Below are 17,092 nucleotides of genomic sequence, written 5' to 3'. Positions count from 1 at the left end.
GCTTTGCAAAAGCAGAGTTGCAAATCGGACTGACGAGAATCTTTAGGCAATTCGAGTTTGAGCTATTTGACGTGGTGAGGGAGCAAGATATCGATCATACTGGGGCGCATAATTCGAGGGAGCCGGATATGAAGGGGGTGTGATTGAGGGTTCAAAGTCATGAAGTGTTTGTGAAGTCCAGTAATAATTTTTCACCCTACAATAGTAGTTCTGGGAGGGTTGCAAATCGTCTTGTCTCGAAAACCTCGACCATTGAATACAGTGAGATCTTCGAGACCATGTGCGAGGAAACCTCTAGTAAATCGTGTGGGAAGACGAAGGCCGCATACTGGGATGGTGCTAAGGCCAAAATCAGTGCCGATTTACGGCTGGTGCTGGGTGAATGGCGGCTTCGTTGCCTTGAGGTCCGCCCACGGAGATACCTGGCCCAAAAAGCCTCAGTGCCATGACGTCAACATCGAACCCTGGGGCATCATGATCGCAGTCTGATTATCGTTCCGACAGTGGTAAGGTGAGGGTCGATGACTCAAAATCCGCACTTTGTGCCAATGGCTGAGAGCAGCTACTGAGACTCATTTTCGGCAATGTTCTTGGGCCCTCCTATGAGGCCTATCTAGTTCGCAGAAGGGCGATGTGGTACTTGGATTAATGATTCCACAGTGCCCCAATAACTGACTGTGTTGGGGCATGTCACGGGTACAACATTATTAGTTTTGGATATGTGCATAGGGGCTACGAGTTCAAGTCCTCGATAAGAGGTCACCGTTCTCATAGTTCGAAATCCAGTCTAGTTGGCTCTTGTTACCCATTCTACGTATTAAGATCAAACGGGCACCAGAACATTGAACAGTACAAACACTGTAGCTCCCGTGAGACCCGGTCCCGACACCAAGTCTCGATCAGTCACTACACGTTGAAGTTGTATGATTTTCTGTATGACCAAGAAGTTCTCATGGGCTGCGGTCAACACATCCCCAGCGCCAGATGCTGCCTTATGGACTCCAAGTCTAGGACCCTCCTCTTATCTTCAACACAGCGGACTTAACCACACTTTCGTCATATTACCTCCCACAGAAAAAATTATGTAGAGCTTGCGCAACCAGACCATCTAAGCGCTCCATCCCCGTGTACTAGCATCTAAACCCGTGAAGAGCTATTACGATGCCGATTTCTCCAAAGACAGTATCCGATCTTAAGAAGATCACTGACCAACTCGACTTTCTACTCACCGTCTTGGATGTCGAAGTCGGAAACATACCCACAGACCGGAGAGATTGCTCAATCTGTCAAGAACCATTTGAAAAGACAGTATGGAAGAAGAAGGGAGACAGCATCAATAGTCCTGTCAAGCTAGACTGCGGGCACATCTTCGGCATCAATTGTCTCGCCAAATTGGTCTTCACCTCCGACTTCGCCAACACATGTCCACTGTGTCGCGCCCGGATTATTCCGGACTCATATGAGAAAGCAACGAGCTACCGAAGCTGGCAGGTGGCTGCCCCACTCCTGCAACTGTTTACGATACTCGATAGGGATGTGGCTTCTGCCGCCAAGGAACAAGCTTTGGGCTTCTTGCAGAGAGGATTCGAAAGGGAGAAATTAGTCCCTTTGCCGGGAAAGCATACGGAGCGCACCATGGTTCTATACGAAGAGTTCCTAAACCAGTTCTGCGATTTCCCACCACCAGTCGAGGATGGGCGCCGCCTGGAAGCCGCAGAGGAAGGATTGCGAAATCTCTGGCGAGATCTCAGGCGTCAACAGGTCATACGAAGAGAACTCGATGGCCGGTACGAGCGGTCAAAGGCTCTGGTGGCTCGGATGACGGAAATTCACGACCTCACTGAGCAGAAATTGAAAAGGTCGCAGCAGGCATTGAATGGGGCTCGGGAAGCGTTGAAGAGGTCGACTGGGATGTTTTTTCTGTATGGAATGGTGGCCACCCTTGCCTTGTTGGGTCTCTGCGGGCGGCTTTCCGGAAGCTTGGGTACGCTGGTGACGCTGTACGAGCGCCCGTCCAGGATCCTTCTACGGTTGTGGTTGATCGCCTGCACAATTGCTGTCGCCCAGAGTCAACCGAGTCGGACGGCTTTGGCTATTCTCAGCCTGGTAATCCTCGGCATACCCTTCGAGTAGGATTCGGCGGCGCGAAGGCTCTGGGGGGAAGTCCTCTTTGTCTAGTAATTCTTCAGAAAAGGTCTCGATCTTCAAGCATACCTAGTTTGAGTCTAATGAGGGAAAATCTTGAAATGCCTGTAGTGAATCTATTTGTTTGATGTTGAAAATGGCATGGTGACGTCGATGGATCCATTTCTTTCCGAATTAACAATAGCCGTTTTAGGGTAATCACCGCGATAGGTGAAAATTATTCCATTCTGTTCCGTACCATGTTGCTGTTGCCCGTATGTTGACACGGTGTCTGGCGACAGTGACAGCGCATCCTGTGCAACTTTTGAGACGAGGTACGCAAAAGTGTACGGTGGTGAGATTGATTCCACCCTAACCTCTACCCAAACAATACTAGAACACCCAGCTGTATACGATGAATTTCATTGTTCTTAACACGAGCCCCGGCCGCGTTACCGAACCTCTTACCCAACTCTCTTGCTGTCAACACACTGGCGCACCTGCCTCAAAATACCACATGTTACAAATACTTCAGGGTTCATCAAAAGCTTTCAACCACCAAAGACTGCCAACCTCATCACACCTGGAATACTAAAGCGCTCCACTCAACTCTTCCTCCCTCTTAAAAGCAAGAAAAAATCACCATGCCGATCTCTTCAAACACTATAACCGAACTAAAAAAGACGACAGCCCAACTCGACTTCCTCCTCACCGTCTCCAACATCAAAATCAAGAAAATCCCAACCCATCATCAACTTTGCGTCATCTGCCAAGAGCCATTCGACAACAACGCGTGGAAGCTCGGAGACACAGTCAACAGTCCCGTACAGCTAGACTGCGGCCACATCTTCGATATCCAATGTCTGGCCCACCTCGTCTTCACATCCGACTTCACCAACCGCTGCCCTCTCTGCCGCGCGCAGCTCATGCCGACGTCCTTCGACAGAAACCCCAGTGGTCAAAGCTGGAAGGCGGCCGTTCCGCTCTTGCGCCTTTTGATGATGTTCGGCGGCGATCCGGTGACGTTTTCGAAGAAGAACGCCCTCGATGTGTTGCTGAATGGACTGGAGCGGGAAGGGCTGACGGGCACTGTGGCGGGCAAGCATATGCATCGTGTCATGTTCTTGTACGAAGAGTTCTTGAAACAGTTCTGTGAGCAGCCGCAGCCGACGGCGACGGAGGCCCTGGATCTTTCTGCGGATGAGGAGGCACGAATGCAGGATTTCGTTAGGGAACGAGAAGAACTCGAGCGGGGGCTGGAAGAGTTGCGGGTATCGTTGGCGCAGCGGCAAGAGCTGGCTAGGTCTAGGGCTGAGAGAAAGTTGAGGGATGTCAAGGAGGAACTGCAGGAGGTCGAGGAGGAGCTACAGGACGTGACGGAGGAATTGCACGAAATCAAAGAGGAAGTGCAGGAGGTCAGGAAGCAAGGGAGGCGGTTTAAGAAGGCGTTGGAGGGTGTCACAAAAGAGTTGGCAGAGGTTAAGAGAAAGGCTCAAGAACAACTAGGAGAGGCCAAGAAGGAAGGCCAAGATCTCAAGAAGCAATTGCAGTTTGCCAAGAACGAAGTAACTGAGGCCAAGGAGCAGGCTCGGAAGGAATTGGAGGGTCTGAACAAGAATGGAAAGAGGCCATGGAGAAGGCTGTGACGGAATCCGGGAAGACCATGAAATCGCTGAAAGCGAAAGCCTCACTGGCTTGGTTCTGTGCCGCACTCGGTCTGGAAGTCGCTCTGGGTCTGGCGTGCTTTTACCGCTAGAGCCAACGATCTCATGAGTCGTACTGTTTCTTTTCTGGATGCTACACACACCAGATCCCTCTTTGTGGTATATCAGCAAATGTTGGGCTGGGATTCGTTTTCTTCAAAGGCAGTAAAGGATGGGGACGGCTTGAGCTGCAGGTCCCCAATCATGAGCCGCCGCAGAGAGAATTGCAGTATTCAATATCACTTTCCATCTCTTGTCGCGCTTGACGAAAATGATCACCCAAAAGCTCTGAACACCGATCCCATATCCCCGCCTTTCTCCGTCCGTGAATGACACCCAGTTTTCAATACACCATCTCTCCCACGACTATAATTCCGAGTCCATGAAACACAGACAGTCACACTTCAGCACCGATACCAAGCAACTTATCCAAAATGGCCCGAGCCTCAGTTCTCACGCAGCCAAGAACGGTTCGATTCCTCGATGTTCCCACGCGAGATCCGGAATAAAGATCTTTCGCCGCGAGTTCACGCTTAGAGATGCCAGATGATCCCTCCACCTACAGCCGCGGCTCCCGTTCAAGGGAAAGACCTATCTCACGCACACAAAGCCTCGAGCTTGAGCTTCAGGATTCCCAACCCACCGCACACCACATCACACCCACTCTTCCCACCCAGACTCCCTCAGAACGACATGACACCATCACCACCACACCACATCCAACCCATCACTACTCGTCCTCCATCACCCGCCCCACCCATCCGCCAAACCTAACCGCCAAGCGCACACGTCAACGCCTGAGATGGATGCGGATGGATGTATTCGTGGTTAGCAGATGGCCGAAATAGGTGATAAGAGTCTGGTTCTGCTCGAAGATGTGAGAGCATCAGTCTTTGTTGACACGAGGCTCTTTGTTGACACGATGCTCTCTGTAGACAAATTCAGTCTCCGCTCTTTGTGCACTACAGTCAACACTCCTCGACTCGATCCAACAACATTCATAAAACCCACAATCTCCACACTCCCACCATCATCCAACCGATCTCCTAACAACCATCCCCCAGCAAACCGTGCGATCACGTTCCCCCACCCGGAAAAAAATCCCAGCTGATATCTACCCTCAATCCAATCACCATGTCAATCACCCCGACCGGCAGCACCAACCCAATCGGAACCCTCTCCCTGCTCCCGCCCGAACTCCGAGACCAAATCTACGACCACGTCCTCGACGCAAGCTACGTCGTCTTCTGGACCTCCCACCAGCACGACGGCCACGCCTCGCCCGACGGCGTCAACCCCACCGTATCCGCCGACCTCGAGATCCTCCGCGTCTCAAAGGCCCTCGGCGCCGAAGCCGGCGCCCGCCTCTTCTCCCACGCGACCGTTTTCGCCTACCTCATCCGCTTCGACGGACACGATCGCCTCTCGCGTCCGCCGCCGAAGGGAGCCACGGAGAAGATGATGAATGTGGAGTTTGTGATTGACACGGGGGCACCGCTTGAGGGGGAGTACGTCGGTATGATGGAGGATGGCATTGAGTTCTACGGAAGAAGCGCGTGGGGGGTTGATATGAGCCCGGTTAGCATGGACGATGGTAAGGTGAGGCGCCCTCCGACGGTCTATCGTCCCGCAGCCATGGATCCGAGATGCGAAGCCTCGGTCGACCACTTCACGGGAACGAAGATTGAACGAAACAACCTCCTCGTCACCTTCAGAGACTTCGACGAGAACTTCCATCTCTTCACGGCCACACGCTTCTTCCGGACCCTGAAGGAGTGCGTCGGATTCCGGACCGTCACGGTGGGGTTGGAGTGGTGGCAACTCGACGGTTGGGTTGCAAACACGGCTGCGGTGGCCGAGAAGGTCGAAGGACTGCGCGTGGAGTTGGAGCAGTGCTGGGGGCCCTGTGTCGTCCGTGATGTGTTCGATCAGTACACGGAGACGACTGCGGGGCCGGATATGAAGTTGTGCTTTGCTTTTGAGCTGGCGTTTCAGCCGCGGAAATACCGCGGGGAGAATCTCAAGGTTGGAGCTGTTGGGGTAATGAAGGGAGGAGATCGAGCAGAGGAGATTAGCTGAGCAACTATGAGTCGCAGGAAGGCAATACAGGCAAGATTCAAGTATGTATAAAGGAAACTCGAACACTTTTTAGCGAAATAGTCGGGCTCATGCTGAGCGTCAATGCTTACAATCGAAAGATACCGTGAAGGTGCTAGGGATGACCTTGTGTACCTTCTCTGCGACCAAGCTTCAGGTACGCGGGGCAGCTAAATTGGGGACTGTAGCCCCCGCAGGCTTCCCTCATCGCTCCCGTAATTGCGCGTATGGCACGACTGATGTCTGAAATGTTGCTGATAATCGGCGAAATGCCAGAAGTATGTGTCGTACGCCAGTGGTCAGCTGCGGGATGTCGTCTCATGGCAGGGATTTTGCACTGGTAGATTACATGTAGTAGGCTGAATGCGCATCAGACTGTGAGATGGTGACATTCCCGAGTCTGGAAAGTTTGCGCATCGTCAACGACCACCGCTTGGAAGGAATTTGGCGGCCGCAAAGCAGCCCGGGTCAATATTAAATCAACAGGGATAAATCTAAAAGACTTAGATAGGTTGGTATATGGAGAGGAATCGGAAGACCTTCCCCGGAGAATGTGACTCTCGAACGCCGAGCAGTAATGACACACATCCAAGGTTGATACCCACTACCATTTACTGCACCTTCTTTCCCCCCTTATACCTTACCCCGTGACTAATCCAAAGATATTTCTTAAACAAATCCTCTGCGAAATCATCAAACTTCTCATATGCCGCCCCCAGTCTGTACGCCGCTGCAATACCACTTACACACGCCATTTCGTGCATGTTCACCAGCGTCCAACTGCCCGCAAAGAACGTATTGTTTTTGCCGTTAATGAACATCATGCCTGGCACGACCCTGACGTAGTGCTGCCAGCGGTGACCGAGCTGGTGCCACCATTTGCGCTCAATGATCTTGGATTCGTCGATTTGGTCAATCGTCCAGAGATCAGAGTGGGTTTTGTCGAGGAAGATAGATTGGAAGACGTGATTGTCGTAGGGGATGGGTGCTTTATCTGCATCATGATCCATGCGGAATTGGTGCTGGTAGTTTGTGCAGTCGAAGGCCATCTCGATCTTTTTCATATCTTCGGGGTAAGAATGAGTGTAGTACATCGGTCTGTACCCCGATGGCTCTCCATCTTGTCCTTTTTGCTCGTTCTTCGCGAAGGCGATCTGGTCTTCCTGTTGTTTGTTCTTGGGTTTCGCGCAGAGCTCGGGATTGAAGTGTGTCTCGTAGTTCTCTTTGAAGTATTTGGAGTCGGAGTGGGTGATGGTGATGTCGTCGAAGAAGTGAGCGCCACCTAGAACGAATTTCTCGCGCCAGGTGGCGGTCTTGCCGAGAAGCTTTTTAGCGTCATCGGCGAGGACGCACATGACTAGGTTGTCGAAGGTCTCCGTTGTAGATTCTGGACCTGTGTGGCCGCCAGCTCTCTGACCCGAATCTGTCTTGCCCTGTTCGGGGTCGAAGGGCGCAGTCTTGAGCACGACGCCCTTTTTCGAGCGGGATACTATCTCTGTGACGTCGGTGTTTGTACGTATATCCACGCCTTGCGATTTCAAATCGGCAGCCCACTCGCCATAGAACTTTTCCAGATGCGGAAAGGTGACCATGAGAGGCAGGTTGGGAAGGAGAGTTTCTGGGTCGTAGTCCCAGAGCTTCATGTTGGGATCATCAAAGAGACGTTCGAGGATTGCGCAGGAGACGTTCGCCGTTTGGTTTCCTGTCCACTGTCAGCTGCATTCTGTGAGGAAGTCGAGAGGAGCGAATGTACCGGTTCCAAGGAAAAGTGCAATGAGGGGAAAGACCATCTTGTCACCAAAGTCCTTGTTGAACAAGAACATGCGCAGCATGATTCTGATAGGCACGATGCCCAAAACCGGCATCGTCCACTTGATCAGCTTCAGGACCTTGCCGAACTTTTTGATGTCGCCTGAGAATTGGTCCACCAGATTGCTTGGGAAGCAATTCGTCCAGAAGCCGTCCTTGCCTTTGCCGAAAGCGACCTGTAGCTTGACATCTTCGGGCTCATGGCCATATCTCTTGAAGAAGTTGAAGGTATGCTTGAAGGCTGGGGAGCCTCCCTGGACGCCATCGTTCATCCATGATGTACCATATTTCTCCTTGTCGATGGGTATGGATGTCGCCTGACCGCCGACTACGGACATACGTTCGATGATGGTGACTTTGTATTTGTTTGGGTGCTGGGCGAGGGTGGCAGCGCAGGACTGGAGGCCGTGTCAGTCAGTACCCGATGGCGGTAGGAAGCTTCGGAGAATTCTCACCATTCCTGCAGCACCCCCGCCGACGATCACAACCTTCTTCTTGCTCGTGCCATTTTTGTCATTACTCAGGAGTCCTTCAGAAGACATGATCACAATTGTAGAATATCCTGCTGGGGATTGAAGAGCGACTGGGCGTTGGCGGTGAGCAGCAGCAACAGCAGCTCTGTATTGAATGGGTCAAGAAGTTGTGGGTGGCGGGAAGTCAAGGACATGGTGAAGTACTTTGCCATATTTTGCCCCCTTGTACATTTCTCTTCTCACGTGCTGAGTAGCTCAATTTGGGGAATGATGATGGAATAATGACGCCTGGACTGCGACACCATTCCCTTTTTGACATCCTTGGCGTGTCTTGGCGTGTCTTGGCGCGTCTCGATTGAGACTGGCTTGCATGAATGAGATTGGCGAGATTGGGTTGTAGATTGACTTTTTTGTGCTTTTATGCAACGGCACTAAGGTACGCTTGACATGCTCAAAGTCAAAAGGCTTTTGCGCCAAGATCTCGACCTACCTTAGACAATGCGCTTAGCTTCTGCCAGGTTCTTCAGGAGTGAACTCTTCTTTCTCAATCATTGAATTCTTCTATCACTTCGTACCTAAGTATACAGCATCTTTTCCACACGAGTCCCAGTCTAAATTGCAAAGCCACATTCTCCCTGAAGACTAATACCACATGAATCAAAATCAGCGCCTATGATGACTTAGATGTCATCAAAGACAAACAGGCGCCTTCCTATCAATTCTCACTAGCCATCTTTCGGGGCGCGGGTGAATGTCACTCCCCCCCCTCACTCACACGATGAAGACTTGGCTCCAGAGACAAGACAAAATCTCCAATGACTGCCTCTCTATCCGAGACAATCGCGCTACCAGGCCTCAGAGTCTTTTCTGTCTCCACATCGATCACAATGACTTTCTCAAGGTCGTCTTTGGTGAAACGCTGGATGTCGAGCCTATACACTAAAGCTGATCCATGGAGCTCTGAGACGATGATCGCTGCTGGCACTGTGACTCGGTCGTGGATTCTGTTCAGGACCTCTTCTCGTCCGAGGAAATCAGGGGAGGATACCGACAGATTCTCGAAAAGGGCTGGCGTGCATTGAATAATCTGTTCTTCTTTAAGGTCTGTGCATTCTTGAGTCGCAGCAAGAGCGCTCAGAGTCTCCGTGCGCCAGATATAGACCTTCCGGGAATCTGATATAATTAGACACAGCACAATAGCGAGAGGGTCTGGAAGGCGTGCTCTCAAACCACTTGGTGGCTTGAGAGCCGCCATCCCGTGCTCGATAGTCAGCAGCATGCCCGTATAATCCGCCGAAAGTCCTAAAGGGCAGATGTTTGAGTCAAACACATGTTCTAACAAGCAGCGATTAATCTTGTGTCTGCACAGGTATACGACAGCTGATGGAAGCATTTGTAAGAAACTTGCGACATCTGAGTCTTTGCTGCCGGAGATAAGGAAAGATTCATGCGCGTCTGGGTTGGCCTTTTCGAAAGCGGGGGTCTCGCTGTCGATCCAGTTGATGAGCTGTTCGCTGAGCGACTCAAAGGCGCCGATGATGCTCCCGTCAGATATCCGACATACGGGCTGCAGTCTGAACAAATCGTCCCTACAGACTTCCAATTCTTGCTCAGCTGTCGTCATTTTCTCCCGCAATTCCCTCGCCTCTGAATCAGCATTCTGCTGGAGCACGGTGTTGCGCCCCGTAGCTTCCACAGGTACACCGGTCGTGGAGAAGCCTCAGTCATAGTGAAGAAATCCAACAATCAACAAAATTTTGAATTTGATAATGTGTTGCGAAAGTCATGGTAGATTCTCCTTCCGTCTAGTTTGGGATCCTACCCTCATCACGATACTTTCGAATGCGCCTCAGAATCTCCTCAACGTCGGTCCATATCCTTTGCCGATTTCGCAGGCCATGAAGCTCGTCCGCGTGCGTCATGATCTCATAGTAGACCCGACACCAATTCGGATTCTCCGCCGGAAGCGTTATCGGCGGCTCCTTTGCTGCTGACTGCAGCGTCGCGTAGGACTTCTCGGGCCAAGGCTGATCGCGGCTCCAGGACTCCCCTATCTCTGCAATCTCTTCTTGAACGATGTTGACCTCCTCAGAGATGTGCCCTTCTAATTCGTCTCTTCTCTTCTTCTCTGCGAACAAAGCAGGTAGTGACATTGTAGCCCAGAAGTAAGGCTCGACATCATCCCAGAGCTCCCAAAGCCAGGGCATGTCTTCCTTGAGAAGATTTTTCCAATGCGAAAGCGGTAAGTATGTAGCGCATGACGCTAATCTCAGACTGGCTCTGTCAAGCGGGCTGAGGAGACCGAGAACGGCGTCCGAAAGCTCTCGCGGTAGCTTCAGGAACGGATCATCTGGACTCGGTTGCGTCTGTGCATAGCTCGCAGACGGTGGAGACCATGAAGATTGCAGGAAAGAACGTAGCGATGGGACGAGGACTGGATTCGCAACAATCCATGCGTCACCGGATCGATGGTTCCATTCTTGATCCCTTCCTCTGCATACGGCCGGATCACGAGGTGGCCCATCGCTACGTTTCCAGTTGGATTCGAGCATGCGCCACCCAGCTAGTCCATCAATATCGACGCGACCAAGACGGAACCGCGAAGCGCGCATAAATACCTCGAAACAGGTCGGGTGGAAAGGCATAGGCGTGTCAAACTCAGTCTCCTGAACGAGAGGTGTCAGCACGTTAGCGACTTGTCGCAGAAATGATCGGTCTCTAGACGTCATAACTTACATCATGGTGAAGCTCTGTGTCCGGAAACAGATCCTCGCAACCGTGACGATGGGGCGTATAGTCGGCACTATAACAGGTGTCGCGCGAAGGCATTGCGCCGATGAGGCCGGAGAGAAAGTAGTCGCTGGTCAGCTCGAAGTCAAGATCGTCCGGTTCAGGCTGCCACTCCGGTCCCTTGCGGACAAGGCATTGCGCTACAGTACAGCCTCCCATTTCTTCGACGGTGATCTCGAATCCGGAATAGCCAGCACGATGCTCACAGCCAGGTCCGGCCAAATGCTCGAGCTTATCGCATTCGCTCCAGCTTTTGCTTAGATTTTCAGTTCCATTGTGATCGTCCGCGTTTTCATCATGCGGTGAAGCCTCGATGGAGCCTTGGCTTTTTGGTTGCCGGTGCTCTTTTTCAGCTTCAGGGCTGTCTTCTGGCCGACGTAGAGCTTCATGTGGCATGGTAGCCTGATCTCCAACATCTAGGCTACGCCTTGGCTCTTCCTCCCAGAAAGATCTTGTGTAGTTCTCCATAGACTCATCTTCCGAGTAAACATCGCTGATCCCGCTCCTTTCCGCATTCTCATCCTCGTCAACCTCCTCCTCATCCCCGATCAAGTCTTCGTCCGACTGATACTCAAATGCTTCATCTTCTTCTTCGCTTTCCGGGAGATAAACATCATCACTTGTGTCGTCATCATCAAAATTGGCATCACTCTTACCAGTCTCTTCATCGGCTCTCAGGGTTTCATCCACTGGTGCGGGTGATCTAGGAACATCTTGACAACCTGCTGAGGCCGGACAACGTTCGTTTTCGAGATAGTCTTTGCTCACGAAACTTTTATAATGACCATCGTCGCCTAGAAGTTGGTTCTCTCCCCCACTCCATGCTGCATGATACGGCTCATCCGGCCGTCGGACACGACCAACATTGAAGCTGATGCCACATAGCTTGCAGTATATCTAGCGCCGCACCTTCAGTGTTCTGTTCGTTGTATCACTGACTTTGTACGTGGTAGGCTCACTTCTGAATAACCTGCGAGAGCAAGTCAGCATTCTCTGCAGATAGGCAGCCGAGACTGAGAGATGTGTCGTCTGGACCACACCTATTATCCAGGCAGTGTGACTCACCCATTGCGCTTGTTGCTCGGCGTCGATTAAGATTTAGTGAAGTAATGCTCTAGATATATTTTAGATATATTCTGAAGGAGGCTGTCGAGCGTCGCAGTGCGTTTCAACTCTTTTCTGGGGGATGTCGACTAATTTTAGTCGCTCCGCACCGGTGATTGCTGTGCCACTGAACTCATCTCCACTGGATGTTTAAGAGCCCCTTCGGTAACCACACATTTTCAAAATATACCAACATATATTACCCCACCTCTTAGTAAATAAAACATAGACTCAAAACAGCACTAGTAGACACTTGAAAATATATAAAATATATATACGGTTTCGTTCGATAACTCTATAATCTCGCTGAGTAAGAATCGAATATAGAATAATCGAAAAATTCTTTCTCATTAAGAATAAATACTTTCTTATCTACTAGTATTATATAGAGAGATATATAAAAAGCACTTTATATAACTATAGAATAACTATTTAGAATTTCTTTAATAGATATAGTTAGATAGAATAGATATTCTTTATATTTACTTTTTATAATAAGAAGAATAGTATTAAGTAATAGTAAGAATAATACTTATAGCTATCTCTTTAAATAGAGAGTTATTTATAACTAAAATATAGCTATTATAGTTATAAAATATAATTATTAATTATAAAAAAGAAAAATATCGCTATTGCAGTTATAAATATTTATTATTTCTATATGCGTAGCGTACATTAAGTCTTAAATTATAGATTAACCTATAATTTATATATTTTCAATACGCAATATAGCCTAGCAAGTGAAAATATGGTTATCGAACGTAACCGTGTATATATAGTACGCTAAGTTGAAAATATGTTGGTGCGTGCTGGGAGCGCCTCTAGGTCCGAAAATCTAGACCCCGAAAATCCGAGCTTCCGGGCGGGGTTGGGGTCGGGTGCACCCCGCGGGCCCGCCCCTCCTCCCGCCCCCAGCCGAAATTCCGACGGAGTCTCCCCCACCCCGTTGCGGCAGCATCATCGCCCAACTTAGTAATCATCCAAATAGTATGGCCCTACAGAATCAACTCAACGGGCGAATCATCACCTATCCAGGTCTGCGCGCACTCGGAGCTCGTTTGATTAGAGAGAAACGATAGAATTGGCAGTGGACGGATTGAGACCTCGTACACTGGCACTGTGGAAAGGCCCCTTGGGGAGGGTATGGGCCAATACATTTCGAACTCTGAGTTTTGGACTTAAAGAGACCCTTCTTCTGGACGGGCTACTGGCAGGTTTGCGTATCCCACCGCCGTGGACCCAGCGACCAAAGAGCGAAGGTATTCAGCCTCTGCTTACTTTTCACCAGCCCAATATCGGCCCATTTTGCACCTCCAGACCGGATCGGAAGTAACACAGATCTCCTTGGACAACAGAAATGGCTTGGCCATTACGAACGGTGTCGTGGTCACGAATAAACGTACAAGACAGGTCTTTACACCAGATAGAGAAGTCATTTTGGCTGCGGGAACGATGAACTCCACTAAGATCCTTAGAATTGTCTGGGATAGACAAAGCGGACATACTTCAGTCCTACAGCATTGATGTTGTCATTGAAATTTCCAATGTGGGTGAGAGTTTGCAGGATCATCCAATGACAGGAGTAATATTCGAGACAAGAGGCGGCGTTGAACCTTTGGACGATCTGTTCCGCCAAGATCCTAAAGCTGTTGAAGCTGCCATGAAGGCCTAACAAATTAGCAAAACCGGCCCGTTCGGTGGAGCGTCGATCAATTCCTTTGCTTTCATGCCTGTTGTTCAGTCCCAGTGCCCTGACGGCAAAGTCGCGTTGAATAATCTGCTTGAGACTCAATCGTCAGGTCAAGCGAAAACCAGCCCGAGCGCCGAAGAGGACTCCGTCGGCTCAGTGATTTCCAGTGATGACAAAAGCTCCGTGGTGTACTCCATGTATGCTGCTCAGGCCAGTTTTGTAGCAGGGGCGAGCAATAGTAAACATGGTCGCGAGGGATACAGATCAGGACATTATATCACAATCTGCGCACAGCTGTCATATCCTTTATCACGCGGAAATGGATCTGGAAGTTCTTGCCCATCATCTTCAATGCCACGAAACCCCTCAACCACAGAACCGTTGGCATCCCTCCTCAAACCTCGAAGCCTCCGAAAGCCAGACTTCGCAGCGGGGAGACGGGATCTGAAAGCCGCGGAAGAAAATCTCGGTCGAACTGTACTCGGAGCGTGGCACCCTGTAGGCACTTGCGCGATGCGACCACGCGGCAAAGGCGGCGTGGTGAACGAACGACTGATCGTTCACGGGTCGACGAACTTGAGGGTCGTGGATGCAAGCATCGTCGAGCAACACGATATCAGTATAAGGTGCGGAGAGGGTAGAACTTCTGGTACTGTGTCAATTAGATCGGATGGAATGGAAGCACTGTTGAGTCAAAAGGCCGGGTTCCGCCAACGCTTTGAATGAAATTGAAGTCATACTCATGCGGTCGACGCATGGGCAGTGAGGCTTTGTGGATTCGAGTTGCAAGATGGATAATTGCTATATGAGAACCAGATCTAGTGCTGGACGCGCTCGGGTAGGCATATCTGGGATGAGTTGTTGTCCAGACGTTGAGTAGAAGTTGCTTCGTCCAGTGTGATTGCTCTAATGACTTTTGGAAGGACTCGGGTGCAGTAGATCTTGTATGTGTTTAGTCGCCAGGCAGCATAACCTGACTTGCCAATAAGTGATCGACGGCAAGCTTTCCACGGTCGAAGATGTGAACGAATTAAGTTTAACAGCTACGTCTTCAAGAGCGTCTCCTTACGCTACGTGCATTTGCTTTTCTAGACGATCTCTGCTCAACGCAGTCATGATGAAGATTGCGTCTCTGCTCATCGTCTGAGCCTGGAAGTGCTGTGTGTTATCAAGTACCATCAGTCATTTTGCGGAGGAGCTAGGAGACGCGGCGCCGCAAATTGTAAGAAGTCCATATCAAGCTCGCAAGGATCGTAGAATATCCAGAATTGCAACTGCTTATTCGCCGGCTACCAGGATCGTAATGACATATGGATACAAATCCCCACGTACAGGATACCCCCGTGCGGGTCGGAAAGCCCCATCAGTCCGTCACAGTAACATTCATCACATTAGACCGAACATCGCCCGTCTTATGAGCCTTATACTGGAAGAACCCTGTCTCGAAAAAGTAGAGTGTAGCCTTCCCGTTGGCATCCGTCTTGACCCCCGCAACACTCGCATTCTGCACAACAACCCCACTTCTCCCATCTGTCACCGTCACCGTGGTCCCTTTCCCTTTCTTGACCGTCACCGCCGTCGGCGCCAACTTCAAGAACAACACGCTGGGGTCCGTATTGCTACTATCTGTGCCCTTTACCGTGATAAAAGCCCATAGGACTTCATCTCCTGCCTTCACCAGCTGCTGGCACCCACTCAGGGTCAGTCCCTCTCCGAATTTGCTGACCTGGTAGTTAACCAGGGAGCCCCAGGATTGGAAGTATGTGCCATTGTCATATTCCGTCGAGGTCCCGATCCTCGTGAAATAGAAATCGTTGAACTCGCCGTCGAAGCCACCATCGTAGGTGAAGCCGCGGGCTTTTGCGGCTGCGTCGAGGGCGTCGGTGGGGGTGTTACCGGGTGGTGGTGGACTAGGCATCGCTCCGGCGCCGTCACAGATGAAGGTGACCTTGTTGTTCCCACTACCGACGGTGATGTTGCGTGGGCCCGACGTTATGGGACCTTCGTAGAGGGTGGAGGTATTTGCCTCGATGCGAAGATTGACTGTGTTGGTGCTAGAGGAAGTGTTAGCCGTTATTTTTGATTGATGCATGTGCATGGAGTGATCGATGGAGCGTATACGTACGCGGTCGCTTCGGGTGCGGCATTTGTAGTTGTTATGGCTGAGAACGCGACTAGGTGTAGAAAGGCGATGCGTAGAGAAAGCATTGCGAGTGAGTTGAAAGGTAAGTAGGCAAGTGTTGGGTTGTATGAGGTGTTCGATGTTCTTCGGACAGCAGGAATGAAGACTGAGGATAGGCGACAGGTGTAGGCCTTAAAAACTGCCCATTGAGCTCCTTTACGCAGACATGCCAGCCTTCGCTTAGCCCATGTATTTATTGGCCGATTGGTCAATCCTCAAAAAAAGCTCACGGAGCTCTCGTGTGCAGACAGATCAGCCCTCGCTTACTGCGCAATTTGATTGGTTGATTGGTTTGTGGTAGCAGAATAATTGACCAGGCTGCACTGCAGGTTGGAGGGATGGGGACAATTTGGCCAGAGCGTCAAGAATCCTTTGGGGTAAGCCAGTCATCACTGCATAAGGAGTACCCGATTTGGCTGGGCCTACTGAGCCGAAGAACTCCATTCGAATAGCCTCAGCTTCGCCGAACCTCGGCAAATTGCGTCCTGCCAAACGTACCGCTCGACGCTTTTGACCTCATCACATTCAGCGTACAGAGTGTTAACTTGCTTCATGGTAATCTACTACTCGTGTATGAAGATTTCACTCCACCTTTGGGAAGGCTACATTTCGCCAAGCCACTATCTTAATACATACTGACATATACGTAGTACAGCCCTTATACTACAGTACCTTACTCACACATGCCTTTTATTGTGTTCTACATATCAAAAATAACTGGGAAGGACACACTCTACTTGTGCGCTACCATCATTAATGATTTTAATAGCTTCGACAGTCACTATTTAAATAGTCTTTAATAAATATATTTATTATAATTAATTAATCCTAGATATCTTTATTATACTCGCTTTCTTTCTTATAATTTATTATAGCGAAAGATAGTAAGTCGAAATAGTTAAAGATTCTCGAGAATTATAAGACTCTCTCTATTAATTAATAGCTTCTATTTATTTAGAATATATCTAATATTATTTTTAAGTATTTAAAGAATAAATTTAATAATTTTAAATATAATAATATATCTTATACTATCGCTAAAATCTTACTTTATATAATTTCTTCGATAATTATAAAAGTAATTAATTAATTAGATAATAAAGAATTACTTATCGCTATA

At 49.8% G+C, this 17,092-nt stretch overlaps 6 protein-coding genes across 6 annotated transcripts; 3 read left to right on the top strand and 3 right to left on the bottom strand.

The window, feature by feature from the left end:
* Nucleotides 1-1,161: 1,161 nt before the first annotated feature.
* HO133_000085 (uncharacterized protein) lies at nt 1,162-2,133 on the top strand (the record flags this gene model as incomplete). Its single annotated transcript, XM_037291025.1, has 1 exon — nt 1,162-2,133. The coding sequence occupies one exon, from the start codon at nt 1,162-1,164 to the stop codon at nt 2,131-2,133; it is 972 nt and encodes a 323-aa protein (XP_037152460.1).
* A 635-nt stretch (nt 2,134-2,768) lies between these two features.
* On the top strand, nt 2,769-3,770 carry HO133_000084 (uncharacterized protein; the record flags this gene model as incomplete). The annotated part of the gene is made up of 1 exon (XM_037291024.1): nt 2,769-3,770. One exon carries the CDS (start codon nt 2,769-2,771, stop codon nt 3,768-3,770), a length of 1,002 nt encoding a protein of 333 aa, XP_037152459.1.
* Nucleotides 3,771-4,961: 1,191 nt separating this feature from the next.
* On the top strand, nt 4,962-5,906 carry HO133_000083 (uncharacterized protein; the record flags this gene model as incomplete). Its single annotated transcript, XM_037291023.1, has 1 exon — nt 4,962-5,906. One exon carries the CDS (start codon nt 4,962-4,964, stop codon nt 5,904-5,906), a length of 945 nt encoding a protein of 314 aa, XP_037152458.1.
* Nucleotides 5,907-6,535: 629 nt separating this feature from the next.
* Nucleotides 6,536-8,275, bottom strand: HO133_000082 (uncharacterized protein; the record flags this gene model as incomplete). The annotated part of the gene is made up of 3 exons (XM_037291022.1): nt 6,536-7,626; nt 7,678-8,131; nt 8,189-8,275. The coding sequence occupies 3 exons, from the start codon at nt 8,273-8,275 to the stop codon at nt 6,536-6,538; spliced, it is 1,632 nt and encodes a 543-aa protein (XP_037152457.1).
* Nucleotides 8,276-8,960: 685 nt separating this feature from the next.
* On the bottom strand, nt 8,961-12,065 carry HO133_000081 (uncharacterized protein; the record flags this gene model as incomplete). The annotated part of the gene is made up of 5 exons (XM_037291021.1): nt 8,961-9,925; nt 10,029-10,872; nt 10,943-11,881; nt 11,956-11,966; nt 12,062-12,065. 5 exons carry the CDS (start codon nt 12,063-12,065, stop codon nt 8,961-8,963), a joined length of 2,763 nt encoding a protein of 920 aa, XP_037152456.1.
* Nucleotides 12,066-15,153: 3,088 nt separating this feature from the next.
* HO133_000080 (uncharacterized protein) lies at nt 15,154-15,998 on the bottom strand (the record flags this gene model as incomplete). Its single annotated transcript, XM_037291020.1, has 2 exons — nt 15,154-15,844; nt 15,916-15,998. 2 exons carry the CDS (start codon nt 15,996-15,998, stop codon nt 15,154-15,156), a joined length of 774 nt encoding a protein of 257 aa, XP_037152455.1.
* Between the last annotated feature and the right edge of the window lie 1,094 nt (nt 15,999-17,092).

Source organism: Letharia lupina (assembly GCF_014066315.1).
Source record: "Letharia lupina isolate WasteWater1 chromosome Unknown contig_10, whole genome shotgun sequence".
Lineage (NCBI taxonomy): Eukaryota > Fungi > Ascomycota > Lecanoromycetes > Lecanorales > Parmeliaceae > Letharia > Letharia lupina.
Note: the sequence above shows the minus strand (reverse complement) of the source record. Positions and strands in the feature narration are given on the sequence as shown.